Raw genomic sequence first — 20,685 nt, 5'->3', positions numbered from 1 at the left:
TTTTGCAATGGCCCTGCAAGTCAAATACGACTGATTTGGTTTCACGGCAGGGGGGGCACGCACACGATACGGCAGCAGCACAGGACAAAAAACACATGGCAAAGCTTACCTGATGCTAAATAAAACATTCACTCCCATCTGGATCGAAAGCTGGAGAACACATTAAAGAAAGATACTGGTAAAACAAGACACAAACACTAAGTAGGTCAGTTTTTAAAACTTTTTTTATTTTTTAATTTTTTTTTAAGTTTTTATTTTATATTATCTACAAAGTAAAAGTTTTCTTAACTTAAAAGTTACATCACTGTCTCACGATAGTGATTATCTCATCAAACGTGATTTATAAATAATAATTCATCAGTTTGACGATTAGATTTTTTTTTTTTTACTGAACCTGTTTCAAGTTTAGTTAGAAGTAAAAGGGATCTCCAAGTCTTGATTTTTAGTGATAATAGCAGCAAGAATCACTCTTGTTACTTCTTTTGCTAGCTGATGAGTTCATAACTTTGAAGGGTCATTAAAAAATAAATAACTTCCAGTTTTCAGCAAGCAGAGTTGGGGCACTTGCAGGACTCAGATACAGTGCATGGAATTATGGAATAGCCCACAAGTTCCTAAATGCCTCTACTCAGTCCGAATCTCTCCCACTGCAAGATGAACTGTTAGCATTCCTAGTGGATGTTACAAGAAATCAATTTTTTTTTTTTTAAACAAAATAAAATGAAATTCTAGTTTTCTGTGCTTCCAGTTGGCAGAAGCAGTAGAAGGAGGGTATTTGGCCTACAAAAGGTATCCAGCCTTTCAGTTATTCCAGATGAGCCTTACAACTGCTGTTGGTGGTGGGCTTGTACTGTAAAAAAAAAGTTCAAATGTAAATAATAAATTGGCAAGCCACACAACAGTTTGCTAGTAAAGTGGTCACAGGACAACTACTGAGCTGAACTTTTTCTTTTTTTTTTTTCTTTTTCTCTTTCCTTTTTTTTTTCTTTTTTTTTTTTTTTCTTTAATGAACAAAACAAAACCCTGCATTATCAAGATGTCCTTTGGATGTTTTTTCCCCTACCTAAACCCTCAGAAAGCAGCCTTGTTCTGCTCACACATTCCCCAAGAAACAAAATCAGGTAACTAGTGAACTACAAAAGTTTAGAGGCTGTTTGGAAATAAATAATAAAGAAAACTAGGTAAGGTTACATTTAAGCAGAAAGAAGTCATACAGCACCTACTTTTGCCAAAAAGTAAAGCTGCAGAATGTTACTCTGAATTGAAGATTAGACTTCAATTGTCACTTTACTTCAGTCATTAGAAGTCTAACAAGCCCTACTCCCAAGCAACATTTTCAGTCCTATCCTCAAGACCGATCACTTTAAATTTAATAAAACCCCAGATCATTATAAACAGGCTACACAGACAGTCCATCCCCCACGGCAAAACCATGGCAAAACCTGGAAGAACAGTCCCACAGTGCCAGTGTCTGCACAGTTATCCATTTCTCCACTTCAGCTAGAGAGAAGCAAAGTCTTCGCTAAATTAGCTAAATCTGGTATGCTTATCTAGGCTCGCATTTGGGCTGGCAAAGTATAAATGCTAAATGCAGAAACAGTCTGCCTTCAGCAGCCTGCCACTCTACAAGGACATCTTAAGGTTTTTTTTGTTCTTTTCCCCAAATCTGGTTCGTAACAGTTCTCCTCACTACTACGACCTGGCTCAGTTAAGGTGCAGGTCTCCCGGGCACACACTCCTCACCTGAAGGGTGCGTCATATAGGGGAAATGTGTTGTTGTCGAGACTGGAATGGGCTGTAGTGCACTTTGAGCGATGGCGGCTTGGGGACCACCAGGTGGCTGTGTCGTCATTAGCATCATTGGAGCATGGGCAGTTGGGTGAGAAGGAACCATTCCTGACTGTACATGAGCCTGAAACAAAGAGCTCTTTAGTATAATGGTCACAAGGAGGCATCACTCCTGGCCACATGACTATCAAGTTTTCTCCAGCTGTACCAGTAAATCCAGAGATTTACTTCATTTTAACTAGATTAGCTATAGGGATTAAGTCAGAGATCTTAACACAAAAATAATAACTAAGAGAAAAAAAAACCCAAAAAACTCAAATCCTTACTGCTGGCTCTGGGTCACATTCTCAATTTTAGCCATTTAGACAGCGAGCACTGGGAGAAACTGCCAGCATTAAACAGTGGGATATTTAAAAAACAAAACAAAACAAAACACCTCAGCAACGAATCTTCAAAACATTACTGTTAGTAACTTAGATCAAAGCACTTCCTATGCAGAGAATGCACCGGGTACAGGTACGAACTTCACACGCGCTGGGAGCCTGGCATCCCTTCCTCAGCTACTCATTACACAACTCCACATTCTTTCATGGCTCCCTGCCCTCGAAACCACTCTCTCCAGTGACCTGTGCGCACATTATCATTTATCTAAGCAGTCATTCTGAGTGATTTAATCCCTTTATACTGTTAGGTCAGCTTTGTTCTGTTTCCAGTTAAGCTAATCACAGTTAAAGGTCCTTGTGTAATCTAAGCAATCATAGTTAAGTCTGAGCGGAAAAAGGAGATTAATCTTTACTATGGCTGATCACCTTCTGGCGAACAAGTTCAGTAACTTGTCAGTTGGCTTCTTTAGCTCAGAGCAGTTCATGACTCTAGAGGTCATCAATTTTTTGGTTTAAAAAGCTAGTAAACACTAGTTTCTTAAAAGCACAAAACATTAAGGAACTCTTAGAGCTCTCAGTGGGTTTCTCTTGGGGGGGGAAGCATTGTATCTAAGGTTTGCTTTGTCCTTCTACCATATCCCATTAACAGAGCACTATGGTGCAATAACTGCAGCCTCACAAGTTTCACATGCCAGTAAACACAGATAGCAGGTAGTGGCTACAATTTTATTTCTTAAAGACAAAAGGGTTACTTGACTCATCACAGGCATTCCTCAAACTCTTTATCAGACTTGCACTGTATTAGTAGCACTCAAGAAGCCTTTAAAGGCAGGAACTGCAATTCAAATCTCACTCTTGCTCTAAAAAAGTCTTAGAAGATAAGGCTGTGAAACAGAAATACCTTTCAGGATCAGCACCATTTTTACTTTGAAAAACATGCTATTATAGCAGCCATCATTATAAAGCAGCTATTCATATAGCAGCTGTATTCAATACACACATTGGAAAAAAATTTTCTGCTGTGGCTCAAAGGCTTTGCAAATTGGCAGCTGACAGTATTCTGTAATGAATTTTAAAGTACTGTTTCTCAAGTGAGATATCTAACAGCTCAAGATTCATCTGATAACCTAAGGGAAATTCAATTGATCCCCTGTGTTAGCCTAACTGAAATTCCTACTACATGGTGCTTCAGAATTGTGTTCAGAAGTTGGAAATGAGGCTGCTAAGAAACTATTAAATCCAGTGATTAGTTTCCCCACAATGGAATAATTACATGCATTTAAAATTTCTTACAGAACTGTAGTTATTCCTTCATTAGAGATTTTTGAGGGAACTACTTCATTTTGAAAAGTCAGTTAGTTTGGTATAAATATCATGGATTATAGATTGTAGTTTTTCATCCTAAAAAAATTACAGCAGAAGAGACTGCGTAAATCAAAAATCAAGGGTAAGGCAGGCTTTCCCTGTGATTACTAAAACATCCTGACTGAGCAGTCAGTTCTGACTAAAAGTTGCATCTAATTTGCTTTAGTGAGGTTTGCTTATTAAGTGCTTGGCAAAGGGAAAGGAAGGCAATGGTCGCATCCTATAGCGCAGGCATGGGCCTGGCCATGACGTGTACAGCACAATTCATGTACAGTTTTACCTTTAAGCTGACCCCGAAACAAACATGTTTCAAGGCATGGCACTGAATATGCCGCTAACACAGGAGCTTGCAGCAGGACCCTTCCGAAGGGTTGCATGCAAGGCACCTTGATAAGCTCTACAACCTAGGCATTCACACCAGTGCCATCACACCAGAGCGGAGCAAGTATCTTGTTTCTGGCAGAAACCAGAGCCTGGGAGGACATGGCAAGATGCCATAGCAGTAGTCAAGTTTGGACATCCTCTCCTTATGCTCCCACAGTACAAAAGCAGAGAAATTAAAAGCCTAACGGAATTAAAAACCTAAAAACTCAACATCAGTAAAACAATTCCTAAATAACTATTAATTAATTGGCTTAACTGACTGTCCCAGAGACCAAAGCAAAGATTTTATCAGAATTCTGCAAGGGACTGGACACCTATTAGATTAACCTCCCTACTTACAGTTAGGCATGGTATCCCAAACTATTGTTAACCTGTATGAGAAGGCATAAGCCAGACACCAAGTACTTGGTCTGCAGAAGAAGTTGTGCAGGCAAATTACTGAATAATTGTCCGTTCCTTGACAAAGCACACTAAATCCATGAGATTTAGTAAACATTAGAAAATCTTTGTAACGCTGCTTTACGTAGAGCTCTTGATTAATCAATCATGTGCTTCCCTTCCCAAAATCCTTTTTTCAGTGAGTTGACCACAAGAGAGCAGTTAAGAGAAGTGGGTTTCTGATCCTGAAGCAAGGACTGTTGTTAAGTTGCCCAACAACCACTGGGGATCTCCTGCATAAGCAGTTTATTTAGAACCACACACAAACACATACACACACACAGAGGCACACATGGTTTTCTTTCAGCAAGGATTGTCTTGCAGTCATCTGAACTGAATCTCACCTATCTCCCATTGCAGTGCCTTGCTACTCCCTAGTAATCCTGTGTAATATCCTTTATTGGATGTACTTGTATAAATTTGACTACAATGCAGAGCCTAAAACTGCCACCAAAAGCAGCAATTCAGCCTTCCTCCACTCAGCTCTCACCTCCAACCCTCCTGTATGCCAGCTCGTCCTGTGATCATGCAGTGAACCTGAGTAGTGAACTGATTTGACTGAGAAATAGCCTAAAATGGGGGTAGGGGAGGCACACTTCAGCTGAATCATGTCCCCAGTCTGGTTTGCTGCATGGCCAAACAGTTCTGTGAGCAGAATGGTGGGGCAGGACAAGGATGGGAGCCGGGAACTGGGAAGAGAGCTCAATTTCTTTCAGTAGCAGGGCCACCTTAAGATGTCTTCATTAAACTACAGTTGTAGATGCACTGGGTGTTGGAAGCTGAGGTCCAAATATCTTGTAAAATTCTAAATAAAGGCAATGTACAGACAGAAACCTAAATAACACAACAGGTAGTCTGTGCTGAGAGGTGACAGAATGGAAATCACTTCAGCAGGCCCGACTGTCCTAACTTTGTGGCATTAAGACATTTAGTCTTGAAGTTGTTAAACTGTGTTTACCTGGGGGACATGGGCCATGTGTGGCGGATTGGTATATGCAGGTTGAACATGGGAGGGATGAATGGTGAAGACTGTTTGTTGTGCTGTAGGAAAACTATTTTGTGGAGACTGCGTATTGGAGCCTGGCGTCATGGAAGGTGGGGTTGGAGCTAGACCTGCGTGGTAAATTGCCGACTGCTGTTGTGGGTTTGCCAGGTGGAGTGCCTGAGCAGCCTGGTGCTGATGATGCTGCAAAAAAAAGAGAGAAGATCATTTAGGCTATGGTCTAGAAGCGAGACACGTTTACTCTGTAAACGAGCGTAAGAAAGGTTTGCAAAACTGCTCTCGATAGTGAACCTTTTAAGTGGCAAATCTAAGGCTCACCACACCTATGGTCATAAGGAAATTTATTTCAATTCCACCAGGCTCATTTTCTCCTTGCACTAGAAAGTCATGTGAGCAGGAGCCTGGAAAATGGAACCTAGACTGACAGGTAAAAACAAGGATATCCTGCAACCATGGGGCTGGATATACTTCACAGTTGCACTTAGCAGCCCAAAGTTATTACCAGTAGGTAATAAGGCATACAGCACTATCACGAGGCTTATTTTGTTTTCAGCTGCTTGTCTTTGACGAAATACAATCAAATGCTTCTCAGCATTTATCTGCTATTTCCAGTTGTAACTCCACTCATACTAAAGCTCTGACAAAATATGATCCTTCCTTAATCCTAACACGGAAACAAGCTGTATCTCATCCCCTGTGAAGAGGGAGAAATGAATGGACTCTGATATGGGTCCTTACTAAGGAAAAGGGACTGCCACAAGTTTTCCTGCTAGCTTATCTAACAAACTATGTCTTGAGCCTCCCACCTTTGAGTCCTAGCCACTGCGAGCAGAAAAAAATTAAGTTATATAGCTCTACTTCCTTCCTTCTAGAAAACAGAGCGGAATCTAGACAACTCCTGTATGAGATCTGGTTGGGGAACTGCTCCATCTTACCATTTTTCCTCTCAAAGAAATCACTATATCGGTGTCAAGCATCAGACCTTCTAGTAGGGGGTGTAAAATACAATTTAAAGACATTCACTCCCTTGAGTTCTGTTACCTGCACGGGGCTAGGAGCAGGGTGGCTTCCAGCATGTTGGCTTTGCTGCTGGCCAGTTGGTGTGGCAGAAGGCTGAGGATGCGGAGGATGCGGATGCAGGGTAGCATTAGGGTGGGCATACTGCTGAGCAAGTGAGCCAGTGGAAACTAGGATGAAAAAGAAGAATATTTAACAACAGTACAGAATATGCATCTCATCAAGTCACCATCTGCACTTGAAGATTTCGCTATATCTCAAGCATACTGTAAATATATTCCCTCCCCCTTCTAAAAAAAATATTTATCTTGCAAATAGCTGAGTATCTTACCTTGCTTTTGTGTGGTTTGGTTTTGCAGGAAAGTCTATAAATAACCATAATTAGACAGTTCATCTTCCCTAGTTTGACAATGTAACAGATACTACATAGAAAAAAAGCAGTATTTCATCTTTTGTTTTGTCAAACAGACCAGTTTAAAATATCAAATTTATCATTTTCATACAATTTGGTTTTTCCTGAAATATACTTTTCAAAGGTGTTACAAGCCATTTTTATTTCCACCATCCAAAAAATTCTTTGGCCTTATACCTGGCTAACCTCACCATGCTACTCTTCTGGAAATTGCTCACAGTACAGTCAGTGTAAAGTATATACACTGCATGTATGCTTAAGAGCTATAGGGACACACAGTATATACATAACAGCTGAGAAAACAGAGGCTGCTTGAGCATCAAATTTTTGCTGAAGCCAGTATCTTGTACTAAAATAACGTATCTTTCCTCTCCCCTCAAGGGAGTCTTTTCTGGATCACCACCATTCTGTGAGCTTCTCAACATTGCCATGAAATTCTTAATTCCTTGAAACAGTGGCAAATAAAGGATGAACTTCCAAAAACGGAAAAAACTTAACAACTTTCACAACAGTGAAACCACATCTGTTGCTACAGCCATACCAGTCTCCAACAACAAACTAATATCAACAAGTCCCTCCTTGAGGAGTCCTGCCCTGTTCTGCTTCAAAACGGGCCAGACTAAATCAGTTTGGATTTTTTTTTTTTTTTTTTTTTTAAAACTTCTGAGGGAATCTCAGAGAAAAGCCATAATGATAGCAAGTCTTCCTTTAAACACAAAGCATGCAACCGGAAAGCAAGACCCTAAGAAAAATGAAGATGCTTTGCCTATTCCGCTCTATTTCTTTTAGATCTTGTGCAACAACCAGTCCATAGTTTGCAACTACACTTCTGCACGTGACAATGCGCCCTACTCTCTCCGATATTACAGCTTGTCAAGACCGAGGCTAGTTTTGCTGACAACAGTGCTAAAAGATAAACAGTCAAAGCAAACTATCAAGCTGCTCCTGAATCTGTTCCCTGCAACTGTTCCGTTATTTGTCCTGGTACCTTTCTGTCGCTCTGACAAGTTAATTACTGCTTACTATCTACTGGGTTACAGCTTTTTTTAATGGGGTTTGTATTACATGAGAACTTGATGGCCAATGAAGTGCCTGTCTGAAGCATACCTTTAGAAATGATGGGTTTTCTGGTGGTGTTTTCTTGCCCTCGTAAACAAACTGAAAAGCAAGGCTGAAAAGCAGGGCACAGGGGGAAACCTGGGAGTGCGACTGTTATGCTGCAACCACCTGCCCCGTGTATTCACAGCTAGTGAGGTGTGTTATCTCGCTTTGGCAAGTAACTGTTTGCTGCAGCTTCTGAAGAGTTTCACTGTGCTGGGCTCTAAGTTCATGAATACACAGAACTGCTTGAGTGTATATAAAGGATGAAAGACAAGATGGGTGGAGAAAACGGACAAAAATGTAGCTGCATCTGAAAGCACAATACTATTCAGCAAAAGCAAGTCTGAAAAGGACAGCAACCCCACCGTGCTCTATTAACCAGCCCTGACACACTACTACCCTGTGCAAGTACTTGTTTTCCTCCAGTTTTGTTTGCTATAAAGCTTACAAATACTAGTTCTAAAAGATTCAAACTCTAGAATACATATAGACAGTATCTTTTTTGCCTAATTGAGATTCTTCTCCCCTGTACAGGCCACTATGTAGGTCTCTCCTTTATAAAATAACTGCCTACCACATTTAACTTAATCCCGCCCTGCTGTCTTGAAAGCTTTATTAAATCTTCACTGAGCAAATGGTCCAACAGTGATGTGCACCACAGTTTCAGGCTATTAATGCAGATGAACTTCATATACATTTGTAACCCTAAATTCTTGCAGTTTGAGTTGATCCTAACATACTTATGCATGAGCGTGTAAGTGTACTTGAGCACGAGTGTACAAGCATACTCACACACTAAGAACATTTCTGATTGAGAGACATTCTGAAAACACCTCAGTATTTTCTATGCACACTGGCAAAACTACCAGTATCTTCTGCAATAGCACTTTGTTATGCTTTCAAATGTTAAGTCTTTTTTTCATATTGCTACTAAAATTTATTTTGCAGCAGCATCTCAACCATGCTTCCATTTGACTTTCAACAGCTGCTCCTTCTTACAAGGACTACATGAAAATTATCAATGGAAACACCAATCATTTTTACAGTTTCAAGTTTACGGTTTCCTACAGTAGGAAAATTTCTCAACCTCATTATTATACAACACTCTGAAGGAGGCCAGAAGTTATTATCTCTGTCAAAGTAATAGCAATAAATGCATAGAGGGATTGACTTGTTTGCCAAAGGGCATGCTATCAGAAATCTTCCTCAGCTCTCATCCCGCTGCCTCATCCACAGAACTGGCACACCTGACTACAAATTAACTTCAACTCCTTTCAAGAGGTTTTAAAATGTATATGAAAATGAATTCCAAGTTGTAAGGTATTCAAGGCTTCCCACATCCTGTCACATTACTTGTTAAGAGCCCCCGAAATAATGTGGTACTCCCTTAAACCATTTGTGCAATTCATCTTTCATTTCTTTATAGCTGAGAGAATAATAAACGAAGTTATTCTTAAGCAGATACATTATACAATAAAACTTCACAATGAAGAATCTCTCTTAAGAACCCAGTTAAACCGAGGAATAGTACCCTAAAGAACAGATACAGAAGTGGGGGGGAGGATCAAGTTTTTGTCATAGTAGCAGCTCTTCCATAACCTTCTAATATCTTTTATCCATAGCTTTGCATTTAAAGTACCAGATTTTTATACTGAAGAATTTTTATTTGCCTAGCTTCTCTTCTCCCCCATTTTGTCTTTCACAAATTACTCTAATAAGCTCTATAAGTTTAGTTAAAACTAGTTCAGATGCTGCTGCAAATTATGTTTTAATAGTAATATTAAAAGTGTCTTTCAAAAAATGTTATATGGACACTTATCTAAATCCTGTACAGATACCGCATACAAATCAAGAACGGTTCAGGACGAGTGGCAGCAAGTCTGAAATACGTGCACAGATCTTTCTTAGTTCAAACTCAGGAGTTCAAACTTCAAATCTAGAAACATAAAAGGTCTTCCATGTTTAGCTAGTGCAATTAATAGTTCCTGACAAACCAATGAAATCTACACGACCAGCAAGCCTGTGAAAGAAGTCTTGCAAAACAGTAATGAGAAATTCACCTGCTTAGCCATAACTAAAGCACTTTCACTGTGCCTTTTTTCAAGAATTTTTGCCTGTTCATCAAAACAGCTCACTACAAGTATCAAATAGCAAACAAGATAAGACAGGAGGTGGGAAAAAAATATCGCCAATTATCCAATATTTTCCCTCATTGTCAGTACTTTGGAGATTTTCCAAATGGCCATCTAGTATCCAAGAAAGTGCTGAGAAAGCTCTAGGAAAGCACAAAAAAGCTCTGCATATCTCCTTGCTGCAAGTAACCTCAGCTCATTCCAGCAGAAATACACTGTTTTTCGTCACCCTTTATGCCTTATGTTTCTCTCCCCAACAGATACTCCCTGGGCTAACCTGCTTCATTTCAGCATCATTTTCATCAAGTTGCTTCCTAACATGTAATATTTAACTGCACTAACCTTGCAGGGATACACAGTGAAGATAAGTGATTCAGTAATGAAGTAAGCAAAAGTATCAGATGGATTGAATTACTGAATTCAACTCTATAAAAGTGCAACCCATTTTTCTGAGAGGCACACAAGTAGCAGTCAGCCACCAAACCCACAGAAGGAGCTGAAATCAAAAGACGTCAGAGCAGCAGAAAACAAGCAGAACTTCCAGCTACGAGGGTATATGCAAAAACCACATAACGTAATTTCATATTTTCCCTGGTAGAAATTTCAATGCTGCCAATGGTGGTCATTGTTGGTCATCGTCCAAAGATGCACTGAAGAGCCTATTTTCAAGAACTGACCAGTGAACAAACTTCAAAACTATTGCCAGACCCAGTAAGATGGTGAGGATAACTACATTTAAAAGACCTGAATGGTAGGAAGCAAAGAAATAGCAAATGTGTCTTTCATAATACAAACATTTAAAGAAGCCATTTTACACAGGTAGAGTGGACTTCACTTAAAAGACTATCCATGAAAGGAACGAGCTTATTAAAGTTATTTCAGTGCACCAAACCAAGATGCATGAAAACAGCACAGGTCAGCATCCTGCAACACTAGTTCACGCAGAACCATTTCTGTACAAGAAACACAGGAAGACTGTTCCAGAAGAGATTTTTGGAGAACGAGTGGTATTTCTCACATCCCTCTTGCATGAGCTAACTCAAAAAACCCCAGAAGAGTGCCTGGCATAGGCTGCATGGACTTGCAGACAGACGCAGCAACAAGTCTCACTGCAGGACAGGAGCATGTTCGAAAACACCCTGAAACTGCAGTCCTCCTTTCCCATGTCTTGGGTGACAACTACAGTTCATCCTGCAACCACCCCACTTCCCCCCCAAAACACCTTCCTCCAAGTCCTATGAACACCAACAGACAAGGCAGTATTTTTTTAGTTATCCGCCTTTCCCTGTACATGCACACAACTGAAGTCTGTATTAGCTGTTGTGTACTGAGAGTATGGAGGACATGTATGTAGGTCACCAGCTCGGGCAACACCACACAGGAGCACCGGAGCCAGGTAACGTAACTGATAACGTTCATCTGCCAAGAAGGAAGCATCCAATGCTATACGCTGGGAAGGAGCCCTCATGTAGTCACCCTTTATAATAATGACAACTGCACTCCTTCAGTGACACCGAAGTACCTCTACAGAAAGCTTCCTTCACCTCAGCTGCAACTCAAGTTATTTCCTCCCTGGGGCTCAGAACTCGAGCCACAGCTTTTTAAAGAGATGAGGCACAAGATACTTCTCCTTTTAGGAAGCAGATTAACTTGCCAAGTTTTAAAGTCCCATTTGGGCCATGAAAGAAAGGGAGTGAGGCAGTTCACCTAGGTTTTAAGCAGAGGCTATCCACATGCAGATTAAGACTCGCTTCTGGTTGCAGATTAAGAGACTGGGTAGTAAAATTAGAGATTATTCGGCATGCAAAATAGATTTTGAAAGACTGACAAATCAGCATCCTGTGCTCATATAAATCTGTTCAACAGCTTCAATCCCCTGTCCATAGAAAGGAACCTTCCTGCGTTTTCCACATACTGGTTTGGTGCAAGGAAACTTGTTCCCTCAACACGTCCCATTCCTTTAACATCTGTTCTTTAGAAAGTGCTTTTCTGTACAATCAAAATTAGTACAAAAAACCCAACTCACTGGCAAAGTAGAAAGAAGGGCCTGTCTCCTTGCTGTATGGTATTTTGGGACATGCTGAATTTGGGAAATAGAAAGGTAAATTAGCCTCTTGCCACGTGCATACTTCCCGTCTTCTGGAAAGGTCAGCATCATTTTTAAAAAAAAAAAATTTTTTTTTTTTTAAGATTGTAGAACCATGCAGATATTTTTATTTACTTAGGTCTATTAGAGCTGGATATTTAGTTTTACAAATGAGTGGAGATGAAACAACACAACTCTCAGGTAAGCCTTCCTTCTAAACTGTGACACTGAGGTCTTCACTTCTTAATTAACACAAAAATAAACTTTATGTCAATTAATGGTCTATTACAGTCCACTGTAATAAGAAAGTTAAAACGTAGTTACATTAAAACAGAAATTGGCCCCTTGCTTTTTCAGCTATATCACTGTCATTCTTAACAGTTCCAAGACACCTTTGGTGACTGGTTCACTCTTAGTCCCTGGAGAATCCTCTGAAGTTTATATTATATCCACCATTGTACTATCAGGGTAATAGAATTTACTCTACTGCTGAGACAGAAACCAGATAAAAGTTAGAGACAACACCAGACCAGTAAAACATATGCAGAAGGGGAAAAGGGAAGGGAGAATGGGGACAGGAATGAGAGCACAAAAAACAGGAAATGCATCTGTATAAAACCAAGGTCTGGTTTTACACAAGTTTGTTTTTAAACACAAAAGTAAAGTTTTTCAGAGGACTCCAGTTATCTGAAAACACAGGCAATTCAGCTACATGGTAAAACTAACACAAGCTCATTGTCACAGGAATGAATATATCCACCCTCTACTTAGATAACCAAATTTTCTACTAACAGCACAAGACAAGTTTAGGTCTTTGTGTGACATAGACCAAGCAGTCAAACTGCAAACCATGGCCAGCAAACTCTACCAGCCCAATGATATTGGTATCGGGGAGATCACACAGAGCCAACACTTCTGAGACAGACGGTGTGTTCTGAAAGCAACGTGTGGTTCAGCAGGGTAAGAGCAACAACTCCACGTTCAGGTATGTGTGTGTAGTTAAAGGTGCATGTACTGCTCTGCTGCAGCAGCGCTTGGATTTCAAACTTTCCTTGATAAGGACATCTAAGTGGCTCATGTCTCCAGAAGTTATGAGCTGAAGTGTGTAACAGACATTTTTATCGTCTGGCTGGTAGATGGGAAGAGAGACAGTTGCTTGAACATTGTCCTCCCCAATTCTGTTTTGAGGGGAAAAACCCAATGATTTAAATACTCCTCCGTCATATGTTTAGATGGGTCTACTGGTGACCACGCAGCTCAGCTGCTCTGCTTCTCTTGAGCTCTTGTCAACAGCGGGTTGTGAAACAGAAGCAGGACACAGTAACGACTGGCAAGGAAATCCCAAAAGTGCAGAAATATCCCATTAAACAGCATTAGACAAAAATACTTTTCTTTAAAATGGAAGAGTGCTTATCAACAAGTGTAGGTCACTGTATGTATTTTGGATTCAGCTATCTCTTCATGAGACAGGAACGAAAACAAAACCCAAACTTTTGGCAGTGAGGGTAGTTCACTTAATGGATCAACGGGCATTTCTCTTCATTGGCAGGCAGTTACTACTTGCCACAGACTTTCAACTTGTCCCAAACCATTAGTGAAGATGGAGTTTCAGATCTCACCAGAAAACATTTCACACCTTAAGAATACTTCATAAGCAGTGCCCCCCAACCCCCATGTCTCAGTGCAGTTGTCCTTGCAGACATCTTCTCTCTACCACATATGCAGGAAAAAAATTGAGTGAATTTTGCAAGAATTATCTCAAAGAAAGCACTAGTACCTTGAAGGATAAAAGGGCAGTATAGCCTACTGAATCCTGATATCAATGTGGGAAAAAAATAAAACTTAAAAATAAAAAATAATTTATTTTTTTAAAAAAAGCAGATAGCAATTTTAAAGAGCCAAAAGGAAATCTGAACTTGTTTGAGCAAGTGCTCCAGAAGGCAAAAGCAGCAGTGGTTGTCATTTCTCAGGAAGCTGGTATTCTGTACTTTCAAATTAGTTTTAAGAGAGGACCAGAATCAAAGTGCATTGGTATATTTAGTTCAAAGATACTGTGGGTAAACTTCAGATTCCCAAAATACAGAATATAAGTTATGGATACTTTCTTATAGTCACTCAATCAGATGTGAATGATTCCAGCACGTTGTTCTTTAGCAATGTACTCCATAAGCAGCTTATATTTATCACCTTAGGCATTTCTACATTTTTCCTAAGCGTTCCCATATCAATAAATGGAAGCTGAAGCGAATATGTTACAGATGGACACATTTTGAGGAAACACAATCCATCTAGGCAAGGTCTTCAAGTACTCAGCACATGGAAGACTTGCAAAAATCTGAATTGAGACAGTGCTGCACTACATCAGAAGTAATTTCATGTGTAGCTAACTGTAAACTTTGCAGGTTAAGGGTACATTTGAGCTAATTCATGTTCACTAGGCAATAAACACGTCTGCACATGGCAAGAACATACTCTTAAAAAAAGTGCCTCATATGGAGTTCATGATCCAGCTGGGTTGAATAGTTTCAATAACAAGAATTTCAAGCACTTGATCATTTACTGGGAAGGCAGGAGAATATTCAGAAGAGTCACCAAGTAGCTACTTGAAAGAACACAGGAGGACATGCAATTTCTGTTAAATTAGGTGCTCTTGGAAAAGTAATATTTAATTACATGGCAGGAAATACCAAAGAATTCCCAAGTTTGACCCAACTTAGTTGTTTGCACTGGTAGGTAGTCACATACCTACAACAGACAAGCTGCAAAACCAACACAAAATGAGATCTAACAGTTGTAAGTTAGAATATCAGTGAAAAAACTATACAGACATCTGATCAAAGCCAACCAAGGGAACAGGCTTGTACTTCAATGCTGTAGAACCCACTGGTTACAGAAGATAAGGATGGTGCACAATGGGAAATTGCTAGGAAGTCACATGCAACCATTTTGAATGAAATCTCAGATTATCTCATGTTTTGTTTTATTTTAATTAGGATTTGAGAGGAGAGTTTTCACCAATAAAGGTCTGAAAGCCTTTGATCATTCACTTTATCGGAATTCTATTTAATCTAATGAAAAAGCAAACAGAAGATCTGTTTACATGGACACCTCAAGCACAAGAGTTGAAAAGATCAAAGTAATACAATTAGCAAGGGCCTGTGAGAGAAAGACTTAATCTCTACAAGTAACTTCCATTTCAGCTTCAGCACAAATGAGCTGCAATGTTCTTCCTCCAAGTGTCAAAAAAGGTTTCCCTCTATTATTTTTGTTTCTTAGCTATGTTACCATACCACTGCAGAGATCTGAAAGGATGTTTTCAGATGGGTAAGACACAGACTTTTTAAAATCAGAATTAATTTCACACTACACTTCAGATTCTTAGCCTTGTAAGTTTTCATTACACATCATGGACTTCCATTAAGTAGCAGTGTAAAACTAAGCACCGGAAAACATACAAAGATGTCTAAAGGTACAGAAAATCTTTTATTAGAATCTAAGTCAATAATATAAGTGACCCAATAAAAGTCTTCCTCGGATGCTGTAACAAGTATTGAAATGCCACGTTTTTCAAGAGACCATCTGCTGTTTTGACATTTTATGACAATTTCCAAGCCTTCTAGCAACCTTGATTCTACCTCTTTCAATAGCATGTTTTGCAGTGTGTTTTTTCCTCTGAATTGGGCATTGATTTATTATACAATTATAACGCTTTAAAAGTTCTTTCACATTTTACTTTGCAACAAGGTAACCCACATTTTCAGCACTTCACTGTTAAGTGAAATACGCCCATCTGATAATGCTGGAGACTAATTGTCAAAGTCAGAGCAATACATGAGCTGTTTCATATACTTATTCTTGACTTACCAAAAAAGAAAGGTAAGCAACACATGTTTTATTTTGCTTAAACAGCAGTGTTCATACTGTTAATAATGCTAGTAGTATCATAAAGACAGCATTTCACTAGTTGTCAGAACTAAAGTCAAGTTTTGAAACTGAGGTCATATAGCCTTGCAATAAAACAAGTCCTAATTATAATCAAGAAACAATCAAGGGATGTTGTGTCAAGAGCATCAAGAGAACTTGAACAAACTTCTTTCAGCAGATATTCTTTAGCAGCTCCCAGGTTGAAATTTCATCTTGGTCACTGGCATCCTACTGAAATCAGCATACTTGAGTTTTCATTTTAACCAGGTGGCTCAGTTTTCAATGCTCTGCTCATCATCATACGAAATATAAACCACATCTACTGGTGTAATCTGAATGATACCCATGTTTGAAGCTTGAGATTAAATACATCCCTGCACAATATAAGAACTTAAAAAGTTACATATAACACAAAACGTTTCCTACCATACATAGCATGCGTCTGTTCATGCGCACCATACTGTGTTGCAGAAGAAGATACTAAACCAGGCTGTGCGTGTGTTGGTGGTGCCATCATTCTAGCGTTGCCCTGTATTACAGGGCTATAAACATGAGGATGCTGCATTCAACAGAAATAAGAAAACAGACCATTACAAAGAAACTAGTGTCATCTAAACAATAATTATGTATTTAGAAAGAGTAATAGCTTGGCCTTACGAAAATGCAGAGCAAACTAAAGCTTTCATACTATCACACTTATCCCAATCGTTTCTAAAAATTTAAGGACATTTTCTGCAGTGGGCTAGAAACTGACAAAAAACATTGGCATATCTAATTTTTGCCACTCTAATAACATCGTAAGCTTATGTATGTAATTATATATTTATCCAATTACTTATGTATATTTAAAAGCCTTTGCAGTAAGAGGAGTACACCAAATAGTTTATTTTTAGAACACGTAACTAGGAGATGTCCTGGCCATGACCTGAAAGAAATTGTTCGAAGAACTAAAAAGGTAATATCACTAATAAATGCCAACTTCTAAACCAACCTTATAATTTGTTACAGGCTTTGAAGCACATTACAACTCCACCAAGTATGCTCCAGAACAGAGAAACTGTTCAGAGTGACTTCTCACGACTGGGGACAATAGGGTATTTAGGACTGAACCACTTAATTATTTCTGTTTTGACTTATCACATATGCTAAAAGGACTCTTACCTGAGACTGGTAGTGTGGCACATGCTGCACAAGAGGCTGATTAGGAAACTGTTGGGGACTATACGCAACATATTGTGTTGAATAAGCAGGTGGCGTAGCTACAATTGGAGGGCCTGCTGCTGAGGCAGGATGCATCATGGTGCTCTGATGATGTTGGTCTTGCCGTTGCTGTGGCATATTTGGTACTACAAAGCAAAGAGTGCCCCACATTAGAAACACAGGATAAAGAATGATGATCTTCCTGAAAGGTTTTACTTTACAATGTCACTGTGACCAAGTGGAATATCCTCACCCCTCACCTTTAACCACATATTAGAGCTCTATCAAAAAGGAACAGCATGAAAAGGAGTTCCTCCAAGAAACATTTGATTTTCATCACTGCCTTTGAGCCATGTATACGGCCACAAACCCAGGCCTGCTTTTTTTGTGAAGGAAGGAAGAAAGGTGGAGGGAGACAAAGACTGACAAGAATCAGTAACGGAAGAGAAAGGTTATATCAGGATACCTACATTAATCAAATTTGATCCTGTCCCCTTCAAAAGGCTTAATTCACCCTCTATGGGAACTACTCAGCAACTGTTCCATCAACTGGAAAGCTGAGTCTGTTAAAATTACTTGTGCTTATGGCTGAGGAGAGCAGAATAAAGGTCTCCACGCAGCAGCAATCTGAGGTATTCACATCTTTTAAGCTCTGTGCTACCCCTCAGGATAGCAGAAAGCAACTTTTAGGTCACAGTCAACAGTGAAGGGGACAAGTCAACCTATAAGAAGAGGAGTAGGAATCATTAGAGGGAAGAAAGATTAAGAGAGCAGAGCACTGTAGTGTGGGACTACCTGAGCTATCCTGGTAAGACGACCAACCGAATCACAGCGGCAAGGCACTCAGAACAAACTAATTCAGCCTACTAAGCAACAGGGCATGAGAGTTCAAGGTGAGCTCCAGCTTGCTGCAGTGAGACTGCAACTAGTAACTACGCTAACTCAAGCACCTGTAAACTCCACTGCAGTGTGCAATGTAGACAGACCCCTTAGAGAGAGGAAAGGAGGGAAATGTTGCAGATGTCAGTAAATTCACTCAATGATGATTGTATTTACACTGTAAATCAACAATAGAAAAAAGTAAATACAGGACGCAACTTGAACAACGTAAAGGCACTGAACTTTAACCCATGCAGCTCCTTCAGGACTATGCTGCATGCAGAATGGATATGCAGAAAATAATGAAACTTAAAAAAGGAATTCAGAACAGGAGAGCAGCCTCAACAGCAACTGAGTACATGGCAATATATTTCTGATTAAAACAATCAGTGTTACCAACCAAAAGATTTTATGGTTCAGGCAACAGTAAAGTTAGTGTGTTTTAAAATAGAAATACATTGCAGGTTTTTGTCTTCCCTACATTCATAAAGGCTACTTGTTTATTTCTAAACAGCAGAACTGCTCTTTTAAACAATTTCCTCCTCCAGTGACTGGAGCTGCAGCACTGGAACCTATCATCATGAACCACTGTAAAAGCATGCACTGTGTAGAATTAGAGCATTATCTGAAACATGAATATAAAAACAAGACCATCATTTTTCCGCTCCTTCGCTGCACTGCACAGAAGAGAGTGCATCTCGCCACACATGTTCTCGTCTCCATAGCCACAGGTGTCACTTGTTAAAAACATGGTATTGTCAGTCCAGCTGTTCAGTTACTGTTGCAGACGGAATGCAAAAGAACAAACTGGAACCAGCAGTTAAGTCCTTTCCAGAAGAGTAGCATAGCATACTCTTTCTGAAGAAATTGCGATTTTGCTTGTTGACAAAAAAACCCCTCTATTAAAGCACCATTCAGGGCTCTGCTGTAAACCAGTACAGAAAATCAGTACAGAAAGTTCCCTTTAAACAAACCCATAACATTTATGAAATATAGGAGACGATCAGCTCACCCTAATGTTCCAAGTAACAGAGACGTTTTCCTGTTTGTCAAATCAAATTCCAAACCAAGCAACTCCCCATTACTCAAACTCATCATGTTTTGGCTGAATTAGTTTATCTAGAAATGCATTAGTATTTCCACTTACTTCCCTTTATTAAAAATAGCATTTAGAACATCAATCGAAAACAAATTGACATGGATTACAAAATACACAAGCATTTGTAATTTATTCATGCTGCATGCAGACTAAGAACCAAACGGGCAGTATTATTCTCACCTTTACCTGCTCTATATGTCTTGGCTTGGTTCACTGGCATGGGCGTCATGGGAATAGGATACAAAGGCTGAAACAGAAGGAGGAGTTGAAGATATGATATTCCTTTAAAAAGTGAGTGTGTGTCTGGGTGGGGGCCCCACTCAGCTTTCATGTGTTTTACTCTGTTATGTTACATGGTTTAGTGAACTCTGCCTAACCTATGATACTTTCTTGGATCACTGTGATCAAGTCTGCATGTACAAACAAATAAGACCATATGGTTTGCAACAACCAGTCAAGTAATGATACTACTGCTACTTCAAGCAATGTACTAACTCAGACAGCTTTATAACAGAGTTAGATTTGAAATCCTAGTAATCCCTACAACAAACAGAAACTAGTGGGACACAGCTGAAAGCTAAGGATGAAGAAACAGTTGCTTAAAACTTAAAAAGAATAAGACTATGCTTGGAGGACTGGGGACCTAAGTCTGCACAGATTAACAATAGATATGAGTAAGAGCTGCTGGAATTTACAAGTGTTTGAGACTATCAGAACATCTAGGTTGACAACCACTGGCAAAAGTCAGTATTTACATAGCTAAACACTTAACAACAACATAATTGTCCCCATATTTACAAGAGTAATACAAGCTGAACTATTTCACTGTTTTAACTTAGATCTCCTAAGTCTCCTCAACTTACTGACAATCATCTGAAAAGTGCTAACAAGTTTGCAGCATATGCTGCACTTTACCTGCACGCCTGGACTCACTGGAACCGGGTACATCATATTTGGTGCAAAACAAACAGGCTGAGTGTACACTGGGGTTGGCTGCTGATGACCCACCATGGAGGGGCTAGGTTGAGCTTGTGGACGAGGGGAGGTTGGTGTAGTAGAAGGTTTCGGCTACAAACAGAGTTCAGCAATGCATATGCAAGATTAGCATGATTATCCTCTAAGTAAAAGGTTTGCTTATAAAGACCTACTCAAAGGCAATGTTAAGCAGTATCAAGTAACTTACTTGAGCAAAAGATCGAGGGTTGAACTCTTTTGCATTAGGATTAAGTGTTGATTTTCTAACTTGCCTAAACATAAAGAACAAAAAATGATGTTCAGCATTATTCTTTTACAGGCATATCTGCAGAACTCCCTAACAAAAATTTAAAGAGATGAAATACCTCATTTCCATCTGTGAGTCACATTTTTGAGAACTCAAACATCACATGGCATGCAAAAAGCCACTCTTACTGACAGTACTCTTACTACACTTACCCATAAAAAAGTTTTCCTGCTGTTGACACTACAGCTCACA

At 39.5% G+C, this 20,685-nt stretch overlaps 1 protein-coding gene across 16 annotated transcripts in view; it reads right to left on the bottom strand.

Annotated features, from left to right (window-relative positions):
* Positions 1-253: 253 nt before the first annotated feature.
* The window catches only part of ATXN2 (ataxin 2), a 52,484-nt gene continuing 32,052 nt past the window's right edge, over positions 254-20,685 (bottom strand). For 4 of the 16 annotated variants that reach the window (XM_072880373.1, XM_072880380.1, XM_072880381.1 and 1 more), the window contains 9 exons: positions 20,395-20,458; positions 20,127-20,279; positions 19,392-19,458; positions 17,195-17,379; positions 16,460-16,592; positions 12,050-12,103; positions 6,403-6,548; positions 5,317-5,544; positions 884-1,912 (listed from right to left, as the gene is read on the bottom strand). In XM_072880373.1, the coding sequence (XP_072736474.1) occupies positions 1,709-1,912; positions 5,317-5,544; positions 6,403-6,548; positions 12,050-12,103; positions 16,460-16,592; positions 17,195-17,379; positions 19,392-19,458; positions 20,127-20,279; positions 20,395-20,458 (1,234 nt within the window). In that variant the 3' untranslated portion in view covers positions 884-1,708. Of the gene's footprint in view, positions 851-882; positions 1,913-5,316; positions 5,545-6,402; positions 6,549-12,049; positions 12,104-16,459; positions 16,593-17,194; positions 17,380-19,391; positions 19,459-20,126; positions 20,280-20,394; positions 20,459-20,685 lie in introns of those variants that run through there. The other 12 variants (XM_072880384.1, XM_072880385.1, XM_072880370.1 and 9 more) reach the window with 10 other exon arrangements.

The sequence above is a fragment of the Ciconia boyciana genome, chromosome 15 (genome assembly GCF_034638445.1).
Source record: "Ciconia boyciana chromosome 15, ASM3463844v1, whole genome shotgun sequence".
NCBI classification, from domain to species: domain Eukaryota; kingdom Metazoa; phylum Chordata; class Aves; order Ciconiiformes; family Ciconiidae; genus Ciconia; species Ciconia boyciana.
Note: the sequence above shows the minus strand (reverse complement) of the source record. Positions and strands in the feature narration are given on the sequence as shown.